At 36.2% G+C, this 22666-nt stretch overlaps 1 protein-coding gene across 1 annotated transcript; it reads right to left on the bottom strand.

Annotated features, from left to right (window-relative positions):
• Window positions 1-1507: 1507 nt before the first annotated feature.
• On the bottom strand, window positions 1508-16241 carry LOC132183879 (uncharacterized). Its single transcript, XM_059597343.1, has 16 exons — window positions 16116-16241; window positions 14914-15338; window positions 14725-14810; window positions 13735-13889; window positions 13133-13197; window positions 12835-13029; window positions 12611-12665; window positions 7768-8013; window positions 7429-7562; window positions 4640-4829; window positions 4480-4539; window positions 4139-4393; window positions 3464-3722; window positions 3181-3386; window positions 2982-3032; window positions 1508-2304 (listed from the first exon to the last, which is right to left on the bottom strand). The coding sequence occupies exons 2-16, from the start codon at window positions 15087-15089 to the stop codon at window positions 2014-2016; spliced, it is 2424 nt and encodes an 807-aa protein (XP_059453326.1). The 5' UTR covers window positions 15090-15338; window positions 16116-16241; the 3' UTR covers window positions 1508-2013.
• Between the last annotated feature and the right edge of the window lie 6425 nt (window positions 16242-22666).

Genomic DNA, 22666 nt, shown 5'->3' on the forward strand with positions numbered 1-22666 from the left:
GTATCTTGAGCTAAAACCTAAGAAAAGAACCACACACAATGCAATTTCTAAAGCAGGCCAAGAGTTTGGTGGGCTTGTAAGTAACTGACGATACTAGGGTTTATGACTTGATATTAGTATCGAAGGATTTGGATTTGTCTAATTAGCTGCCCGTATTACATGTAATATGCAAGAGCAATTACAACAGTTACCTAACAATTTTTCCTGAGTTTAAGGATTCAAACTATTTTTTGCTTTTCTATACAAGTACACACTACAATAGATTTCCTTAACCATTCCCTATATCATTAAAATAATATTTTTTTACGTTTACCTTTGTTTTTTTAATTCAACTTATCTTCTCTCTCTCTCTCTCTCCACCATTTCTTTCTTTTTCTCCCATCTCTTTTCTTTTTCTTTCTGTTCGTCCTCAACTGCATAAACTCTTCTTTATATTTCGTCCGTTTTTCTTCTTTGATTTCATCATTTTCTTATCCAATTTTGTTCGTCTACAATTTCGTTTGTGATTTTGCCTATCTGCAATTTTTTCCGTCTACAACTATCCATCCCTCATTTTCGTCTGCAATTTCTTCAGCAAAATGGTTTCTTTATCGTCAAATCGTTTACATCATAGGTACTTTACCTGAATCTAATCAAAAACCAGAAGAAGAGGAAATACATTCTTTTGCAGTGTCTTACCTCATAAAGACCCTTTTTTTCTCTCTTGTTTTCTTACCTACCAAACAGCAACAAAGATTGTGTTGATGGCTGATTTTTATGAATCATTTTTGCAGTTTGGGGGGGTGTTTTTAGCAGTTCGTGGTGGTGATTTTGCTATTTGTTTGGTGAGGTGCAAGAAAGAGAGAGAGCCGGAGAAAGAGATGAGAGAGAGAGATGTGAGGAGAGACGAGAGAGAATACATATTTTTTTTGATGAATATGGGAAACATCGTAGAAACCCAATGGTATAAGTTATATTTAAGGAAGTAAAAACCTAATGGTATAAGTTATATTTAAGAAAGCGATGATTTTTTGTGGTTTTTTTCAGATTTTTCCTAAATATAAGAAAGAGAATGGGCTATAAAGAATCTACTAGTGCTCTAATACAGACAACTAATGTAGTACTACCAATTTTTTCAACGATCGACGAATTCAATACAAAATTAGCGAGCTAGAATTGAAAGATTTGACATGTTTAATTAAATAGGTTAGATTAAGGTAAACTTATATAGTTGTATACTCATATTTCAATACAACCCGAACCCTACATGTAACATTTAAGGTTGCCAATTTTTGACACAATCCATAAACCCAACACAAAACAAGCGAGTCATGAATGAAGAGTGTGACCTATTTAATTAAAGGGGTTGAGTTAAAATTAACATGTATAGTGCATCGACACGATTCAAATTTGACACGCAAACACGAATTGCTACCCCAAACCTAATGCGAGGGCAAATGGGTTCTGCACTTACCCAAATAGGTAAATGAATTTGGGAAACAAATTGCACAGGATCCAGAGATTGAAGTAATGAAAGTTGCCCATGGAGAAGTTTGAAGTAATGACCAAACAATATTATTGCAGACAAGTTAGTTATATGCAGGACCCATCCTCCTCTTGTTCAACTATAAACGATATAAATCTACCTCCTCTAAACATAATTACATCACTATTTCTTGAAACAGTCAGAATAACTAAACAAACGGTTTACCTTAACATTCACTTGGCGGTTTGAACTATTCACCTCAATCCCAAGGCCTCTCTGGAAGCACACCAATACACCATGATTCACATTCAGCTAACCAGAGATTCAACTTCCTTCGCATGGAACCTGCTTCAACCCAATTATTCACAATGGCAAATGCCTATTTACGTCTGCCCATCATGCCATCATATATATGCAAGGACATGGCTGTCATAATGAATGACAGTTGACTCCAAGATACCCACCATTCTTGGTCCTGATGCCGAAAGACAAAATGTGAGAATGCCCACAGAAGCCAGACGGCCAAAGAAGAAAGGTCCCCACACCCATCAACGAAATAATTCTGGGAAGGACCACATTATGAACCTTGCAAAAATGTCAGACTCCAAAAACTCGATATGAGCAGCGCGTCCGATGAACGTGTTCAAGTTCTTGCCATAGGAGGACGTATCAAAGTTGACATCACAGCGCATCAACACTCGATGCTCGGAAGAAGGGGCTCGCATTTGGTCCAAGCAATTATTTAGCATCTCCAGAAATACCTTGCCTTTTTTTGAGGAGTCCCAGGAAGCTGCTTGACAGGATTCAATTCTGGCCGAATGGTACGGAACATAGCCGTCCTGAGAGGCATAATGAATTTTAATAGCATCTTGGTTAGCAGGGAAAACTTGACACTTATGGTGAGCAGAAAATGCGAGGAAGTAGTTCTTTAAGTCTTTCCCATTTACTAAATCAACTAAAACAGTGGTAGTTTTTAATGAAATTTGATGCATCGTCAAAAAATTTTATTTTATTTATTTTTTAAAATTAAGTCAAATGTCAAAACGAACTTTGGGATAAAAAATGCAAAAAAGCAGACTTAGAAGTAAAATAAAAATGCCAAGTCTTACTTAAATCGCTAACTTTATGAAACATTAACAAAACCTATTGACATCCATCAAAAGTTTTATAAATTAATCATAAAATCTTCTAGTGTTTCCATTTGGGTAGATTGAAGACTTCCATGAAGTAGTTGCATCATAATCTAGCACTTCTAAAAGTCAGTCTGGGAATCATCAAATACTTTACCAACAAGAAGAATTTATACAGTGTCCAAGGCTCTCCAGTATGTAAGCTCATGAACATTATTAAAATGATAGAAAGCGGAAGTTGTGGTGCCAGCACAATCCAAACACAAATTAAAAAAATAAAAACCATCGGAAAATTACTGTTAAATGCAATCCAAATGAATTATGTGGGGAAACAAATAATTTGAAGTAAAACTATCCCAAATAAGCCTGTGAAATAATGGGTATACCTGGGGTGAAGATAACAGGATTATATGCCTGAATCTCGCTAGCGTTTTTTGCTGAAATAAGAAGAACAACCGTTTTAGGCTTTGGTCAAACAGTTAAGATTGCAAGAAAAAAAGCATCTCTCAGTTGTTTTGTTTGCAGAAAACATGAAAAAAAAAATACACACCTACATATGATTAACAAAAAGAGTTTTTCCATTACCTTACACAGTTTGTAGAAGAATGTATTTTGGAAATCAGGATCATCTGTGAAAGTAAGCTGATGAATGCATTGTGTGCCCTTGAGCTTTTTCAAGATCCACAGCCCAGAGTTAAATAAAGAGTTCGAACTATAAAGATACCCCAAGTGCGGCCCAGATATAGAAACATATGTATATAGGTAATTTAGGAAAGGCTCCATGATGCTCTCTGCAAAAAAAAGGCCTAGATTTAGAACCAAACTAGATACCGAGAGAAAAACACAGCATCCAAAGCAATGATCCTACCTGCTAATGCTGTTCTTATAATGATGTTGCCAATAGAATGTCCCACAAAACTAAGCTTAATGTCTCCTAAGGCTCCAGATCTTGAGACTTTATCCATTTTCTTTTTAACAAAAGAAACTACTTCCTGAGCCAGCCTTAGTCCCATTTCTCTGAAATCATCAGTTGTTTTGTCTTCATTTACCTCTGACATAAGAAACTCTGTCTTTGGATCTATCAGAAGCCACTGATTACGAACAAGCCGTAAATCCAGGTGATGCCCCTATATAGTGTTTTGAGTTGAAACAAATAAAATTAATCTGGTGAAATTAACATGAAGTGAAATATACCACGTTTCTGATAATTAATCTGGGATGAAACCAGTGTACTAACGATGTACTGTACCACTTTCCTATGGTACAGTACATCGTCCAAAATGTCCTTGATGAGCACTCTTGGCTTACAAGTGCTACAAACCTCAATAAAGTATCATAAGACATGTATTTATTTCAACTACATAAGCAATCAATTCAAACTAAAAGCAATTTTAGAACCATGACAAACACACATACCTGTGAGAAATATTACTTAGAATAGATATTTTTTCATTTTAACAAAAAATGAAACTTGATGCGTGAGGATGGAACAAAAAAACAACTGTATTTATATATTTAAGAGAAGCGGGAGAGCACTACTTGCCTGAAACCCATGCACAAAGACAGCAATCTTCAAAACACGACCACCTTGTTGTCGGCTAGGACCAGATTGCTTGTTCACAGCTGCAGAGCTGGGTCCAGTGAGAGAGCCCAGGGAATCTATCATTCCCAAATGTCTCAAGTATGAATTTTCACTAGTACTGCGGCGCGGAGCATTCATTACGCGTTCTACAATTACAATAGGAATATTTGAAGGATTTCCAAATATGTGCATGTCTTGAATTGAGCGATTGTTGATCTGCATGAAGCAATACAAAGTTATAGAACTCCAATTATGCTGAAAACAAGGACAAGAAAGCAATCCATACAAGAGCAATTCCTCACATTCATCTGTGAAATACTTCGCCTATGAAGCTCAGCACGCATAGCTGCAGCCTGGGCAGGCTGTACAGATAAACAAAATTCCCAGTTAGGGACTCTGAAGGGAAGAATCTATTTGTCCATTGTGAGATTAAACCAATGAAGTACAAATATGAGCACTTACATCATCAGTTAACTTCCACAAACTTGAAACTCTTTTATGTACACCATGGTGGGGAGTCTCGTCACCTCCACTATTTATGTAGTGATGAGGCATCTCAACCTTGGAGTATACCATCCATATTGACCATTCAGGTCTCCGATCCTTAGCCCATGCATCACGAAGATATTCCAATATTTTCCTTTCATTAGCCCTAGAGTGAATTTATAGATCAGCATGTAAACAAGCCCCCCAAAAAAATAAAATAAAATAAAATAACTAAAGGCAATCAATATGTCACAGGCTCAAGACTTCTTCTCATTGACTTGTGCCTAAGGACAGGGATATCGAAAAATTCATCTACAAAGAAGTCCCAAGCTGATTGTTTAATGCTTCAAAGGAACTCAGGTTGCCCCTTGGAACATATCAGTATAAGTATCTTAGTAAAACTACCCTTTGTAATCTAGATATATATTCTCAAAATACATTATGCTTCAAAATTTACCAGTGGACAGGATAAGAAGGAGATGATCTACAGACTCCCAACTCCTCTAACACATACAACACTAGACAACTACAATAACATGATGTTTCCTTTGGATATCCATGGTGAGGATCCTCCTAGGGTGGATTTCCAATCAAAAAACACTGCTCTCAAGGGAACCTTATTCCCAGACAGAGAGTCAAACAAATAGGTCTAGAGACTCAGGTTGGGTCGATTTGCTCTATTTGACCAGGTAAAGAAACAACCCACAGAACCAAGATCAAATAACCTTGAAGAAATACAACAATCATCACAACCAAATACATTGAGAAGGAGGCGCTATCATGAGGTACACGGACATTATAGAATAATCTTACGTCAAACTTCCCCCTCTTAGAGGATTCTAACGAAGCTTGTCTTCACCTCCATGTAACAATCTAAAGGAATATAACAAGTTAAAAAACAAAGCAAAGACATCCACCTCCCAAATCATGAGCATCTTTGATAAAGCTTATAATCCACTGATAGGAAACATTGGATGACTCCAAGTACACTGCCATGGAAGCATCCTTCACACAAGCAATACCACACAAATTTGGGAAAATATCCTTAAGGACCTAATCCCCATACCACTTGTCATGTCAGAATTTAACTTTGGAGTCATCTCCCATCTCAAACCTGGTATGACTAGAAAACTCCCTCCAACCCCTCCATATATTTTTCCAAAACTCACCTCATATGACCTACAAAACTCATTAGAACACCACCCGCCCTATGAGCTGTCATATTTAGAATCTACTACAACTCCCTACAAGGCCTCTCTATCAAGCACATAGCACCAGAGCTATTTCTCCAAAAGAGCATGAACCTCATACAATCAAATTTCGTATCCCCAACTCTCCCTCACCAATCAAAGAGCAAACCTTGGACCAGCTTACCAGGTAAAATTTGAACTCATCACCCAGCTCACCCCATAAGAAATCTCGTTGTAGCTTCTCTATGTGATTAGCAATACCAAATAGAAGGGGGAAAAGAAGCCAGAAATATGTTGACAAATTGGACAATGTACTATTTATTAAGGTAATCCTTCCACCCTTAGACAAGTACATACTCTTCCACCGGGCTGAACAATGCTCAATCTTTTCAATAATGCCACCCCAAATAGATTTGGCCCTAAAAGAAGCTTCCAATGGAAGGCCAAGATACTTCATAGGCAAAGAAGACACCGTGCATCTTAGAATATTGACCAAACCATCAACATAGGAACCAATTCTGACTTAGGTTAATTTTCAAATCGGAGACATCTTCAAAGCATAAGAATAAGGCACGCAGATAGCGAAGATGTTATAAGTGCAAAAATGTAGGGTGTCATCCACAAATAGAAGGGAAATATGAATCGCACTAGAGTTCCTAGACCCCACAAAAAAGCCTAAGAGGAAGCCCCCCATCTACAGTAGTTGATAGCATTTTACTTAGAGCCTCCATAACTACGACAAATAGTAATGGAAATAAAGTATCGCCCTATCTTAGTCCATGCAAGCTATTGAAGAAACCAAAGAGAGTGCCATTCATCAAAACAGAAAAGCCACCAAAGAAATACAATGTGCTATCCAATTACAACTTTTCTCCCCAAAACCACACGTCCTAAGTATAATAAAAACTCCCAATTAATATGATCGTAGGCCTTCTCAAGATCCAATTTGTAAAGTACACCTGGCTCACCATATCTGATTCTACTATCCAAAAATTCATTTGTTATAAGAACAGAATCTAGGGTATGCCTACCCCTAACAAACGCATTCTGGGGCTTCAAAATAATCTTCCCTACAACTATTTTCAATCTAGTGGCTAAGACTTTGGCAATTATCTTATCTTCTAGACTCCACTCGCTAGGCTAATTGGTCAAAAATATTTAACATTAATAACCCAGGGTTTCTTTGGAATGAGAGCAATGAAAGTAGCAATGTTAGAATTCTTTAAATTTTAATGTAAGAATACTTGACAATGTCAAGTCTTGAGAGAAGAATTTGATTGATGTAATTGAATCCAAAGTATGGTGCGCTACATATTGCACTATTGCAATACTGTTCATATTCTGTGCAATTTCATTTATTCCATGTCTCAAAAAACATTCACTTTACCCCCATTCATGCTCTTGCCTTGCTTGGCGGCCCTTTTACACCTAGGCTTAATTACCTTAGAGCTGTAAAGCACCTTGAGCCTTTAATGATACTACTGAATGACAGAATTTAAATGGGCTCTCAAAATTAAAATTAATAAAACCAGGCAAAGTCTACATACAATTGTAATGATATGGAGTAAATCTAACCTGTGGAAGTTCAAAAAAGTGTTCCATAAATATGACATTTGATCACCCAATGAATGAAAAGAGTTCAATAAATCACCCCTTGATAAGAAGCGAAGCAATTGCTCACTCCGAAAATCGAGAGTACCATTTGCTTTCTGTTCAAGAATAGAAGAAATTATTAAGCAAACATTTAAAAACAAAAAAAAAAAAAACAAAACAAAACAAAAACAAAAACAAAACAAAAAAAAACAAAAAAACAAAAACAAAAACAGAAACAGAAACAGAAACAAAAAACAAAAAACCAAAAGAACTTGCAAAATAGAATCAACAATACTCTGCTTGATAAAATTAAGTAAGGACCTCAAAACCATTTTGTGGCTTGCCTTGTGCTGAAACTTCTCCATCTACAGCACCCGGATTTGCTTGCACGACAGAATCAAACAACTTCATATCATCCATTTTGGATATAAAATCAGTCAAATCAATAGGTCTGTCAATTGCTCGGCTAAGTTTTAGTAGCTCTTCAAGCAGAGTGTCACGAGCAGTTAATAATGCTTTAACAAGCATGACCTCTTTTAAATCTACAGAAGCCACCTGACCCAATGCCTAGCCAATCACAAATTTCAGCTGTCAATACGTGAAAGACCAGTCTTTAAAGAAGCAGTAGCAAACAATCATAAGTGAATAAAATAAAATGTGCAAGCACCTCCATACTGGCAGATGAAAGTACAGTTCTACAAAATTTGACTATTCAGATTTACTTATAAGTTCCTACTCCTTTTGGCATCGGGCATAAAGCCATAGCTAGTACAACAAGTTTCTACCTTAACAAAGCTTCATCTTTATTTTTTCCCCACCAATATCATACAAACACAACACAGGTGCAGGGTATGATGGTGTTATGTGAAGCTCTTATATCACCTTGGCCATGACTCCTGATCTTATGTGGAGGAGTTCCTAATGATTTCTCATTGGTTTCTAATTACTTTTATTTTATCATGATGATGCAAAATAAACTTCAATTGTAAGGTTTCATCCAAAGTCAAACCTATTGCTTATGCAGATATTACTAATATGCTAAGAACAATAGGACAAAAACTAAATCTACAATTGAGGTTTTGATAAGGGAGAATGCTCCTCGATACTCTTGCCGTGACATGCATGCCCAGCTGGCGTGATTGAGTGAGGAACTTGACTGAGCGATTGAAAAGTTGGACACGGTCATGGGTCATACTAAGACGGGGCTTATTGCTAGCCCAGTGGAGATAGAAGAGTTGGGGCTGAAGCCTGGCCCAACTTCTATAGCCTCGTCTAATGCGTTAAGGCTCAATCCCTCGTTGGTGGGTCAAACAAAAGAACCGAATATTAGACATCCGACCCACCCTTTCGTGGAGGTAAAATCGCAGGTCGGGCCTATGCTGTTTCGGGGATGGACTTGAGTACTAGCATGGACAAAGAAAATGCAGTTCTAAGCTCCTATGGGGGTGACAATGCTCTTAAGTCTAAGTGCTTCACTGGTGGGTTCTATAGAAGATGCCGTGCAGTTGAGCAATAAGGGAAAAGGAATTATGGAGGTCAAAGGTGGTAGCACTAGTGCCATTGGTGCTCTATCTAAGGTCTTGCCAGAGGATGCCCAACTGCACCAACACATACAATCCTCAAACTCAGATTTTGCCAGTGATCTTGCATAGACGGAAGCGCCCATAACTGGGCTACCGATAGTCAGTTATGTCAGTTTCTCTGTTGATGGTTCTTGTTTTGGAAGTTCATCAAGTTTGGGCAGGACGTCTGCATCTGTATCTGAAGGTGACCCAATCGCAAATGGAAACCTTTTGGGTTCGGGTGGCTTCGAGACAAAAACCATGACCACACTGTTGGACAGCTTTGTTGATGAGGTAATCTCTATTCATTCGGACTCTTCTAATAGGAAGTGGTGGTTAAAAGGGGGAAAGGATCTTGTTGGGAGTGTCTCTGCCTCCGTCGGTGGGTCAAGAGAATAAGGATAAGGAAAGTGGGTTGCTTGCCAAGGTGGGTGATGCAAGTTGTTTGGGTGGAAACTATTGTACTAGTTTGGATGGGCTTGATGTGTGTTGTGCTGAAGGGAATGGTCTGTCAGGCAAAGAACTGGTGCTTTGCACTAGGGAGGAACCCTTTATTTGTGAGCCTCTGGGTTGTTGTCCTCCTAGTGTGTTTGCCAAACCTGAGTATTTAGGGCCAATAGCTTCAAGTTGGGTCTTGCAGAAGGTGAAGGACAACCGCCATTATGCTGGTCTATCACGTGATGAGGTGTTTGAGGGGGAACTAATGGCATTGTTTACAGCCACTAAAGTGAGTAATAACTGCGGAGGATTGGCTTCCAAATCCAAATCTGTCACCAGAAGTAAAAGAGAATTAAAAAGATTGTCCTACACCATTACGTATGATTCTACATATGGCAATTCCAGCCGAAGCAAAACGAAGGGGGAGGGGTATCTCGGTTTGTCCATGAAGCCTAAATTGTTATCTTGGAATGTAAGACGGTTAAACGAGGGGGAGAAGCACCTTAGAGTTAGAAATTTGCACAGAGATTCGAAGGCAGATGTTATTTGTCCTCGGGATACTAAGATGGAGCTTATGTCATGTAGTATTGTGCGTAGTTTATGGGGATGCAGTCATATAGATTTGCATTGATTAGACTAAGGGAGGCATCCAGTGCTATATTGCTTATGTGGGATAGGAGGGTGGTGGAAAAAATCGAAAAGTGCATGGGTGAATTTTCGGTTGCCATTCTTTAAAAAATGTCGAAGATCAATTTCCTTTGGCTTTTGCGGGTATTTTATGGTCCTAATGCCAATTGTGATAGAAGGCTTTTATGGGATGAATTGGTTGGTTTGCTCAAGTTGGTGGGACTTACCCTGATGCATTGGAGGGGATTTGAATGTCACTCTCATTAGGTGCGGTTTTCTGTTTTGGTGAACGGCACTCCAATGGGTGTTTTTAGTAGCTCCCTTGGCTTTAGACAAGAAAACCTATTGCCTACCTTTTTGTTCGTTATTGTTATGGAGGCGTTAGATAATATGGTTTCTACTATAGTGAATGGGGGTCTTTCATCAGGCTTCTTAGTGGGATATAGGAGTGATGATGCCATCAATATTTCTCACATTTTGTTTGTGAAAGACAGATTTTTTGCGGGGCAAATCCGGATCATCCTTGCAACTTGTGTTGTTTGTTTTTATGCTTTGATGCAGTTACAAGTTTAAGGATTAACCTGGCTAAGTCAAAGTTGGTCCCCATTGGCAATGTCATTAATGTTGAAGGTATGTCCCCAAGAGGTAGCTCAATCGGCTGAGACTACACTTAATGAAGTGGAGGTTACTAGTTCGAATCCCCCTCCCCTCTCTTATGCGGACATGTCAAAAAAAAAAAAAATTAATGTTGAAGGTTTGTCTAGCATTTTGGGTTGCGGGGTATCTTCTTTGCCTATGAAATACGTAGGTCTTCTATTAAGAGCATCGTTTAAGGCCAAATGTATTTGGGACGACATTATTGAGAAGATCTGCTTGGCAGGACGGAGGAGGATGTACTTGTCAAAGGGTTGGAGTGTTACACTGATTAAAAGCACTTTATCTAATCTGCCTACTTACTTCATATCTCTTTTTCCCCTATCAGTTGGTGTTGCCAATTGCATCAAGAAGTTGCAGGGGATTTTTGGTGGGGTGGTACTAGTGAAGAATTCAAATTCCACTTGGTTAGCTGGCCTAGGGTGAGTACTCTGGTCTCTTAAGTTGGGTTGGGGGTCCAAAATTTACTTGTACCGAGTTCTTTTGGGAAAATGGATTTGGTACTATGCTCATGAGAGAGCGGCCTTATGGAAGGTGGTTGTGGATTCTAAGTATGGAAATGTGTGGAGTGGGTGGCGTTCAAATGAGGTCCATGGGACGTACGGTGTAGGGCTTTAGAAAAATATCAAGAGTTTGGGGGAGCTCTCTAGGCATACTAGAATTGAGGTGGGTGATGGCTCCAAAATTTGGTTATGGCATGACGTGTGGTGTGGGGATCAAGCCCTTAAGATAGTTTTTCCGAACTAGTTCAATATTGCACGTTTTAAGGTAAGTTATCGTGGCAGACCATTTGAAGCTTTCTAGTGCCACTCATCAATGAAATGTTAACTTTCTGAGAGCGGCTCACAATTGGGAGATGGATCACCATACCTCGTTCTTCAATTTGTTGCATTCCTTCATATTGAGACAAGGTGGTGAAGACAAGTTTTGTTGGGTTCCTTCCAAGAGAGGGTTGTTCGACATCAAATTATACTAAAATGTCCTTGTTCCCCCTAATAGTACTCATTTCCCTTGGAGGAGTATTGGGCGTAATAAGGTTCCCTTGAAAGTGGCATTTTTGCTTGATCGGCCTCATTAAGGAAGATTCTTACCATGGATTAATTTAAGGAAGCAGCATGTCATTGTGATTGATTGGTGTTGCATGTGTAAGAAGAGTAGGGAGTCTGTGGATCATCTTCTACTCAATTTTGAGATTGCCTGTGCTATTTGGAACACTATCTTTAACAATGTAGGGCTAGCTTGAGTTATTCCTAGTCGAGTGGTAGACCTGTTTGCTTGTTGGAAAATGCCAAGTGGTAAGCCTCAGATTGATGTCATATAGAAGATGATACCATCTTGCCTAATGTGGTGTCTTTGGGAAAGAAACGGTTGGAGATTTCAAGACCATGAGAGAACATCGGTGGAATTAAAGGCTTTAATCTTTAAGGCACTTTACCATTGGGTTGCTACTGCTTTTGACTTTAATATTTTTAGCTTTCATATTTTTCTAAATCTTTTTTCTTCTTCTAATTAGGTGTCTCTTGTATACATCTAGAGTACCTGGTTTGTGCATTTGCGCTTTTTAATGAATGTTTGATTACTTATAAAAAAAAAACTAAAGCTGTACTATAAATACAATTTAAAATAACAAGCACATCAAATCTCATGCACATATATACTGCATAAGCACATCCACCAATATCAGCACAACACATTGATAGCAAACATCTATTGTCATCATGGAATAGATCGACCAAACCCATAATAAACTTGGAAAAATACGCAAAGGACAAAAAAAACATACAAAATGCTAACTGATACGCACGAGCAAAGGCAAGAAGAGATATGTTGCCATGAGCTAGGTAAAGGTTTTAGTCAAATAAATAAAATGTGCGAGAACATACTTGATTCGACCCAGCAAAACTGTCACCAGCATCATCTTTAGCAGTGCCGGAATCACTGAAATAATTCAACTGACCAGGTTACTTCAACAAATAAAGAGTGCATAAGGATTAGTTCAGAACCAAAATGTATAACAGTGAACCATCCAAAAACAAACAAACGGGTAAAAAATGGAATGTGACAGTGACCAGGTTATCTATTTTAGAAACGAGAATACGTGACAAACCTGGGTACCTTCGGTGGGGATGTGGAAGAACCAAATTTCAGTAGACTGGTGTGTATGCTTACATCAACAAGCACAGCATGGAAAGCATCAAAATGAACAGGGCAATAAGAATGCAACCCTACAAGAGCTTTAGGAGGAATTCGAAACTCATGCACAGCAGCAGGAAAAGCATCAAGAAAAGCCCGCATCTCAGACCTATGCAAATGAATTATAATCACCATCAACGTTAATTTCCAATTGAATTTCGAGCATAACTAAGCAGGGAAAAAAATCAGACTATTATATACTTTCAACTGACCCTTTTTCTATTGCTGGAACATACATAAGCTCAAACTTCAATATAACCGCCGATGTGGGTGGACCCTGCAAAATAGCCAAGACATGATTTGAACAGATTCATACTAGAGGCCAAAAGGAACAAGATACAATTAACCAGATATAACAATCAAATACGTCTTTTTCTTTTTCTAATAGAGTGGAGTCAAAGATTTTTCAAAGCTAAGCTTCATGTAGATAAAAACTACTGCTCAGACGAGCAAATGATTGATATCCAAAGACAAAAACTATAACATCCTCAAGAGGGCTGACAGGGGGTTTGGCTAAGTAGGTATCAACATCGCTGCACACAAATTAAGAACTCTTCTCACTAAATGGAGATTAGCCGACTCAAGATGCCGACCTTGATAACAGGGATGCTAGTGCCATTGAGATCATCTATTTGAGGTAGCAAATAGTTGAGGAGAATCCCACCCTCTAATTATTCTCTTATCCCACACAAACACAGAGGAAGGTGCGTGTGTGCGCGCGTGCGCACACACAAACCTGAAATTATATTTGATTCTTGAAGTGAATCTCATCCTCCATTTTTTATCACAAAACACACAGAGATTGAAGCACTACCTCATGTCCACCAAGAGATAGATTGAACGAGATCAAGATTGATAAAAGAACATCCTGTCTTGCATACTTGATCCGGAAAGGCTGTGTTGAGAAACTGTTGTCTGTGTCATCAATCCTCCATACTCCATATATATCATCAGAACCCAGATCAGGAGCTGCAACTCAAACAAATTTTACTACCTCTTAGTCCTTGGCTCATCTAAAAAAAAAACACATAAAAGGGTCCAAAGCTAGCATAAAATTTTCCATTTAAGTGAAACAAAAATAAGTTCAAGCCTGAACAACAATAGAATGTAAAGTATCTAATACATCAAAATCATTGAAAGTTGTTTAAATTTCTTGAACTACTTGCAAATATTCTGGAGCAGCCATGAACTTCATAATGGGTACGCGGAACTGAATCTCGTGTATCATAGAATCTACATGCTTACATAAAATAAAATACAAAAAATAAAGACACTCTTAGTCAAAATGGAGGAATTAAACAAAATATCTGACAAAGGTGTTGTAATTGAAGTTAGTGTGGCTAGATATGAAATCACATGTCGGCTTTTTAATGATATCAAATGCCATAGTTTCAAGTTTTAATTCAAAGAACGACCACCTTCACAATATAACAGAAGACGCTACAATTGTCTATGTCATGTCAGGTTAATTAATTAGCAATATAGCTTAATCTTGAATAAACAAAGCCATCGGCCTATTGTATAAACTGAAATGTTCACATTTGAGCCTTAGAAAAAGTTCTTTTGTAACATATACTTGCAATTCAGGTGGGCTTGCAAATCACTCATACATACACACACCCATATCATAGATGTCTGTATGTATATTCTTTTTTTTCTTCCATTTGATAAGCAATTCACTGAACTAATAAATAAAAAATTTCATAATATCCATGCTCATATTGAAAAAAAGGCGGGGGGAAATCAAAACCAGACATGTAATTAATAAAAGCAGAGAAAAGCTACTATAACTCCTATAGAGCACCTTCATATTGAACAACTCTTGCTGGAGTTCCCAAAGAAGTATACTCACTGTCTTCCCATCTGATGCTAATCTTAATTTGATACCATCTGAACAAACAAAAACCCAATGAGCAAAGGAGTAACCCATCTTAGAAATCTATTTACGTAAACAAATAAATTAAATATAAGTGAGGAATTAACAAACACATACCCTTGTTGGAAAAGGTCAAGATTGTGAAACCTATGAATGTAAATGGCAATTTCCTGTACAGTATCCAACATAGTCACCGGCTTAACCCTAGACGGGTGGGGCTTTGCATCAGGCAACCTCTTTGTTGACCAACTCTTCTGATTCAGACCAACGAACCATCCCAAATGCCGAAACATACGTAACCCACTTTTGATAAAACTTGCATCACTTCTTCAAGCAATATTAGTTACAAATATTACCTCCCATCCAAATCTCTGTATTTCCTTTCTAGAGCCCATAATTCTGAACTAAATCAGATGAACAGTTTCAATCCTCAATTCACTGAGACACCAGAATTTCACAACAGACCACAGAAACTCTCTCTCCGCCCTATGAATCTTCTCTTATAAGTTCTCAATCTTCAAAATGATAAGAAACTTCTTGAACTGAAAGGAAGTTTGTGATATAATCAGGTGCAAGTGTGAAAAACCAAGGTACTTATGAGAGTGAAAAAAATTTCAAAAGCTATGTTTTGGTTATTTGAAGAAAGCATGATTTTAATTTATTTCCAAGATTAAATACATCAAATGCAGCTTATCATTACACATTTACGCTAAAACGAAAGTCAAAAGATACATATAGCAATCAAGAAACATTTAACACTCCTTCATGATGCACAATCCACATTATTTTCTGAAAAAATTTTACACTTCTCAATCAGGAAAAACCACCACTTGCACACCCAGCGCTCACAAATTCATGGTGGGTTGGGTTTCTTTAATACATATCTTCGCACATATTCGACTTTCTTTACAAAGAAAAGCCAGTAGAAGAAAGGTAGAGGACTACTAAATCCTCCTTATTGACTGCCCTTAAGGCACCCATGCATGCAATTATGGTGCAAAAACCCTCCAAGCCTCGGAACCCATCAGTGAAATTTTCAGTAAAAGTGGTTGTTGTTCTATCATTCTTATCAGCATTAATCCCACATTACTAACTGCCTCCAATTTAAACTCCAAACCCATCACACAGAATTAACAGCTCAATCATCTGCAACCCAAGTCTCAAACTATTACACATTCAAAATTTTCGCTATTAGATGGCATTCCAATTTTTCCAAAGCTAAAAGGGAAAACAATGCGACAAAGCAATACAAGAATTACGAGAAATACAAACGGTATTAGACAGTAAAACAGACACTTGTTATTATCTGTGGAGCATACCACGTGGAGATCTGCTATTCGTGGGAGAGCTTGAAGCTTTTGTCGCTAGGGTTCGTAGGTTGCTCAGGTTGAGGGTGCAGAGGAGCGAGATTTCTCTTGTGAAAAGGAGAAGGAAAAGGAGCTGTACGATCGTACAAAAATACGCTGGTCTTTTTTGTTTACTTTTTAGTCTTTTTCTTTTCGAATGTGTCATTTACGATGATGTCCCTAGCGACAGAGGCCTGTCTGTGTATTCGGTCTGGGGTAAGATCGGGTGTGGGTTTTGGAGCACAGCCAGCTCAAACCCACTGGATGTTATGATTTTAGCGCGTTTCGGCCTTCTCGGGCCGCCAGCAAAAGGAGGCTCCCAACGGACAAGTTTTGGGCCCATCATAAATGGGCCTGGGGATGATACAGCATTCGGGTTTTTGACAGGAATGAATTTAAGCGATGTTTGCCAAGTGTAATGAAATTTGCTTTGAAAAGTGTTTTTTATTTGATGGAAGTTGGGAAGTATTGTAGGTGAGATCCACATAATAAAATCATTTAGTAAAAATTTTAGTATTTAATCTTTTAAAAGAACAAATTATTAAAAATATTTATTTTAAGAAAACACATATTTATATTTTCAAGTGTGAATGTTGACTTTTTATTTATTTTATTTTATTTTTAAATAGAAGTTGTTGCGTACGTACCTTTAAATTTTTATTTTTTTATTTTTTTTTATTTTTTTTTTTGGAATTGCACCTTTGAATTCTTTGAGGATTGCATTGATTCAAACTCTTTTGTGTGGTCAGGTCGAGAGGCCGCACAACCACCTCTATTTTGTTTGGGAATTAGGATTCTCTTGAATTCATTTGAAGTAGATAATATCTTAATTAGTTATATTTAAAGAGTATTTTTGCAATCTTAAAAAGTGAAAAGACAAAAATACTCCTCCAATATAATTAACTGGATATTATCCAATTCAAATGCACAGAAGAAAATCATGTTCCCTTGTTTGGTGATCGTGTAGCCACCCTTCACCTTCGTTAAGGGTGTCATAACGCCATCTCTATAATTTTATTTTTTTTTTTTCATTTTTTTTTTGTAAGTAACAAGTTAGACCCCACTCTACACCTAAAAAATAAGCATATATTTTCTTAAACTATTTCTATAAGAAGATGTGAAAAGTTTGTGTATTGTGTTTTATTTTTTGAAAAGTAATTTGTTTGGATAACTTTGTTTTAAGAAAATATGGCTTTGTTGTGAGGGTGTCGTGAGCCCATGCCATCTCTTTATTATTATTTTTATTTTTTATTTTTAAGTAACAAGTTAGGCTCCACTCTACACTTGAAAAATTAAGTATATATTTTTAAAACTTTTATAAAAAAGCAAAAAATAAAAAATAAAATTGTGTGTGTGTGTGTGTTTTTTTTTTTTAAGTATTTTGTTTCATAACTAAAGTATACGTTTTGAGAAATGCTAGGTGTTCTTCTAGCGTTTTTCTGGTGTCCTCCCAATTGTGATGTGATTTTTAAAATCACCAATAGATTAAAAGTCAATAATGATAATCTCAAATTCAACGATAATTTTAAAAGTCACATCATAATTGGAAAGATACCAGGAGAACACTAGAAGAACATATGTTTTTATGTTTAAAAGATAAAAGACTTTTATTTATAAAAATAAATAAATAAAAAAAGATAAAAGATTTTTCAAAACAGATCTAAACAATAATCTGAACTTCTCCATGAAAGTCTTCAACAATTGGCACATCATGTGCTAGTCCAAAATAACAAAAAACTTTAGCCCTCTAGGGAACAAAGCTCAACCCATCTCTATCCCCATTCCCTACACGAAAAGACTTCAAATATTTGATTAGAATTTAATTATGAGATTAGATGGTGAAGTTTTACTTGCACGCATCAATAACTTGAGATCCTAACTCACCTTTATTAGATATATTCCGTTAATCGACTTGCATCAAATTTTAATTTTGACGTTTTAAAAATGCATGTAAAAATCGCATATTATATATATATATATATATATATAAGAAAAAACTTCTAAAATTATTCAAAGTTCTATTAGAGAATTTTTTGTTGGCTTTTCAATTAATTAATTACATAGCTAGATTACAACATCATAGAACAACTCTGGACAATCTTTGAGCGATTACTTTTACATGATTGTTGAAATAAATATTATGAAATATATGAAAAATATTATATACTTTTCATATATTCTAACAACGATAATTGTATATATATATATTAAAAACTTTTGTTGAAATTGACTCATTTACATTTATTTAATAATCTTTGATCCATCAGGCTCAAGATCGTCCACCTTTCACATTGCTCATGATTCTCAAAGATTTTGGTCCCTCTCCCTTTTTCATTAGTCACATTATCTTTTGTATATATTTTAATGCATCAAAGATTAAATGTGAAAATAATTATAAATATTTTATATTTAATTTTGTATTTTAAATTGCTTATTAATGTATTCCTTTTGAATTTTGACCACCCACCGCACAGAGAATCCTTGTACGGCCTGTTCAGAAGATGTTTTTTTTTTCTTCTATGTTTTTCTCCTGGTCTACTGACTGCTCTCGAAGTCAAATTTGGCGACGGTACTCTAAGCTTTATTAATGTCCGAAAACACCATGACCATTTGCTAGGACAAACCCTAACCGACCATACAAAGTTTCTTCACAAAGAAGACGATGTATGCAAGCTTGTCCACAAATTAATAAGATATTGATTCAGCACATGAAAAAGGAAAGGGGGAAATTAAAGCAAGATGCATGCATGGCTAAGAAAACTCAAAAGAAAAGAAAAAGGAAAGTATATATTCTCTATCTTTATGGTGAGTTGAAAGCAAAAAAAAATCAAGGATTCCCAAGCTTTTAGACTGGCTTTTATACCCCCAGTCACTTTCATTTATCTTAGCCAATTAAGCTTTTAATTAGTTCTTCTGCTAATTAATAACATTATCATACTCGCTCTTTAATTTTCTAAAATAATTTTTTAATTGTTCTAGTGTCACGCGTACTATGAAATACATCAATTTTGGATGGAAGTTTGAAATCCAACACATGAAATATTTAACAGAAATAATGATTAAATCGTAGTAGAACTAAGGTTAATTCAAACTTATTATTTTTGTTCTGGTATCATGTTAAATCATGATATCATTTTAGGTTCTAACAATTGTTTTGTTTATTTTAGGGTTGTTTGGTTTAATGATCTCTTGGCATATTGTAAGACCTAGTTTTTTTATCCCTCTTCTTTAATTCTTCTTTTTTTTGTTGGCTAGCTGCCTAGCTAGCTAGTAGCATGACCCAGCTGGCAATTATGAGAATTAAGTGATTGCTTAAGTAAGTGGGTTCTTCTATAATGCTGGCTTTCAAGCGCTACCATTGATTAGGGTTGACAATTTTTTATATAACCTATGAACTCAACCCTAAACTAGCCCGTGAATTCATTTTGAGAAGTCAGATCCCTTTAAATAAATGAATAGGATTATAATTTATCTATATAATCTTATATCAATATTTTAACATGATTCGATGTGTGAACACGAATTGCTACTCTTACCAATAATGGTGGGTAATAATAGTAATTGTCCATGCATATCCGTTAACACGGTTGACATTCTTTGCGTGAAATATGGATTAGAATGGCATATATATATATAGAGAGAGAGAGAGAGAGAGAGAGAGAGGATGACATAAAGTAGAATTTAGAAAGAAGACACAAACTAAAATCCAGAAATTACAAAGAAAGGTACAAAGGTGGTCCCTTGCGGTTTGGAGAAGAAAGGAAAATATGAAAAAGTGAAAACCCTAGCAAAAGAAAAAGAAAGGAGTTGTCTCGTATATTTAGCTCTGTTTGGGCATGGTGGGTGGGTGGTAGACTTGGGGCTTTCGAGGTAAACTCTAGATTGTGAGCACTCCCAATCAAAACTGGGCACCCAACCTGTAATTGTAGGGGTGGGGGCCCTTTCAATTTGTCTCCTCTGTTCTCTCTAAAGGGATGGTGATAACTGATATGATTGACGATTTCTTTCCCTTCCAACTTTGTTTGATTCTGTTTTCATACAAATGACTCATAGGCTGCTTCAACCGAGTGAAAGATGGCTTCCCTACATCATTTATAGTTCTTTGTCATTTCTCTGCCCACCATCGACCTCTTCTTCTCAGAAAGTACTCCATGCTAAAACATGGGCTCAAGAAATGATTGATATCAATAATTTATCTATATTTTTTTTCATATTCTCCTACAAATTCAATAGATCAACTATTAAATTTATGAAATTCACCATTGACTTATGTAGAGTCCATATAAATCCATAAATATAATGGTTAATCTGTAAAATGAGATGAAAAACAATTATTTCTCAAACTTATATGATCTATATATCTCTTAAAATTACTTGTCTCAATTATTAAATATGTCTCCAATATATGTCCAATCCTTGCAATCAAAGAGATCGATTAGCCAATAATGCAAGCATGGTGACATCATAGTAATATATATATATATATATATTAAAAAAAGGGGATAGGGCAGATGAAACACAGACATGCAAGTTTAAGTTGTATAGCAGCAAGTTGATTTGGAGGCTTCAACGTGCAGTGATTGTGTCCTGATTTTAAGGTGAGAAATGAGGAAATCATTGAGTTTATAGTCGAAAGTGAGGTGCTTGACTTTCCCGTCTTAGAGCATATGAGAATCATAGAAATCATTTGCGATAATTGGTGATTTGTTAATTCTAAATAAAGGAACTTGATTAGGATTAGATTACATTTAAAATTATTCAATTAATTAATTTGTAAATTCTATAAATAAAACTTTATATACAGTTAAATAAAAAAATTAATCATCTCATCCGTGTTTTATCGACGAATCTTAAGACTGAGCTCACGTTCAGAATTTAATCCTTACTGCACCGGATCCATTTAAGCAAAAAATGAATCTTTAGAAGAAAAAAAAATGCTTCATATTTTCAAACTCAAACTTTCACCTTGAGTTTGAAGGGAAAGTTAGAGTATATGATAAGAATAGAAATCTTTTTTGGTAAATGAGAATTTGTTTATCTTATATGAAGAGATTTGATTATAATTAGATTACATTTGAAATTATTCAAATAATTTAATTGTAAGCTCTATAAATCACTACAAGAAATCTACTCATCATAGGGCGACTCATTAGCGGCAATTGTAAAGTCAACGCTAATGCTATCCTATTAGCGTCGACTATTGAACGTCGACGCTAATATCTATGTATCAGCATCCACTTTAAAGTGAACGCTAGTAGTCAACCCAAAAGATATGTATTAGCATAGACAGAAACACCCGTAAATCATTTGTCTCCATTTTCTTTATTTCTTTCCATTCCTCTTTCATTTTTCTATTTAATCACAAACTTCCTTCACCCTGGTGGAAGTTGTCATGACTCATTTTGACTCGATAATACACTAATGGCCCAAATCCATCCATATAAAGCTTTGCCCGAGCAATGGAGTTTGGTGTGAAAGAATGAAGCCAAACCCACCATAAGAGTATATTAGGTTTACATATATTCTACCTGCCCCGTATATTTTTTTTTTCAATTCAGTCTATTAAAATTCATGTAATTTTTACGTGTATTTGTTGGAAACACTTTCTCAAACCTAATTTAGGACAAAAATTATGTCCATGTCTGGTCAGTTTGAAACCGCTGAAGACAGCTAGCTAGGTTTGAGTCATTTCAAGGAGATAATTGATGGGTTGTGAGTCATGACTGAGAATTGAATGGGTCAAAGAATGGAGTTATCAGCTTAGCATTTAGCGGTTACAGTAGAGAATGAGACTGCTTGGCTGCAGGGAATATATGTTTCTATTTTGATGATTAAATATATATTCTGTCCTTCATATTTATTCGACAGAGATCGATGTCTGTTTTTTCTTGCATCTGGCGCCGCGTAATCAAATTGTTTATTGACAAATACCAGCAGAGAAGACTTTTACGCAGTCTGTACGTCTGTGAAACTATATATATATATATATATAGTGATATTGGTGATGGTGACATCATCAAAGAGGTAGTACTAGGGAAGCAAGTTTCGTTGCTACTTCTCTTGTTTGGATGAGATTCGTGAAAATCCGTGAGGGGAACTCCAGAAACTTTTCATTAATATGCAGAGCACATGCTATTTGTTATTCTTGAATCAATTTTTAGTACATATACTATTCTTGTAGCTTAAAAGATCAGAGGGTATATATATATATATATATATGTCATCTTTTTATAGAGGATTTATTGAGCCACACGGAACCAATTAAGATTTCTTATTGAAAGGGACTAAAGCATAAACGACAAGTCAGGTCTAATTTTAATAGGAGTTCATCTTAATTTTTAGAAGCATCGACCCCCCTAGCTAGTTCTATCCAACATTTATCACCCAAGTAATGCTAAATGTCAGCCTCCATGTCCTCCCAAAATTAATGTGCCTTTTAAATATTAGTTATTACTATTTGATCAAAATTCAATAATAATCTATAACAAGTCGTATAATTTAAGAGTTGCACCAATTTTAGGAGG

Source organism: Corylus avellana, chromosome ca6 (assembly GCF_901000735.1).
Source record: "Corylus avellana chromosome ca6, CavTom2PMs-1.0".
Classification (NCBI taxonomy): Eukaryota; Viridiplantae; Streptophyta; class Magnoliopsida; order Fagales; family Betulaceae; genus Corylus; species Corylus avellana.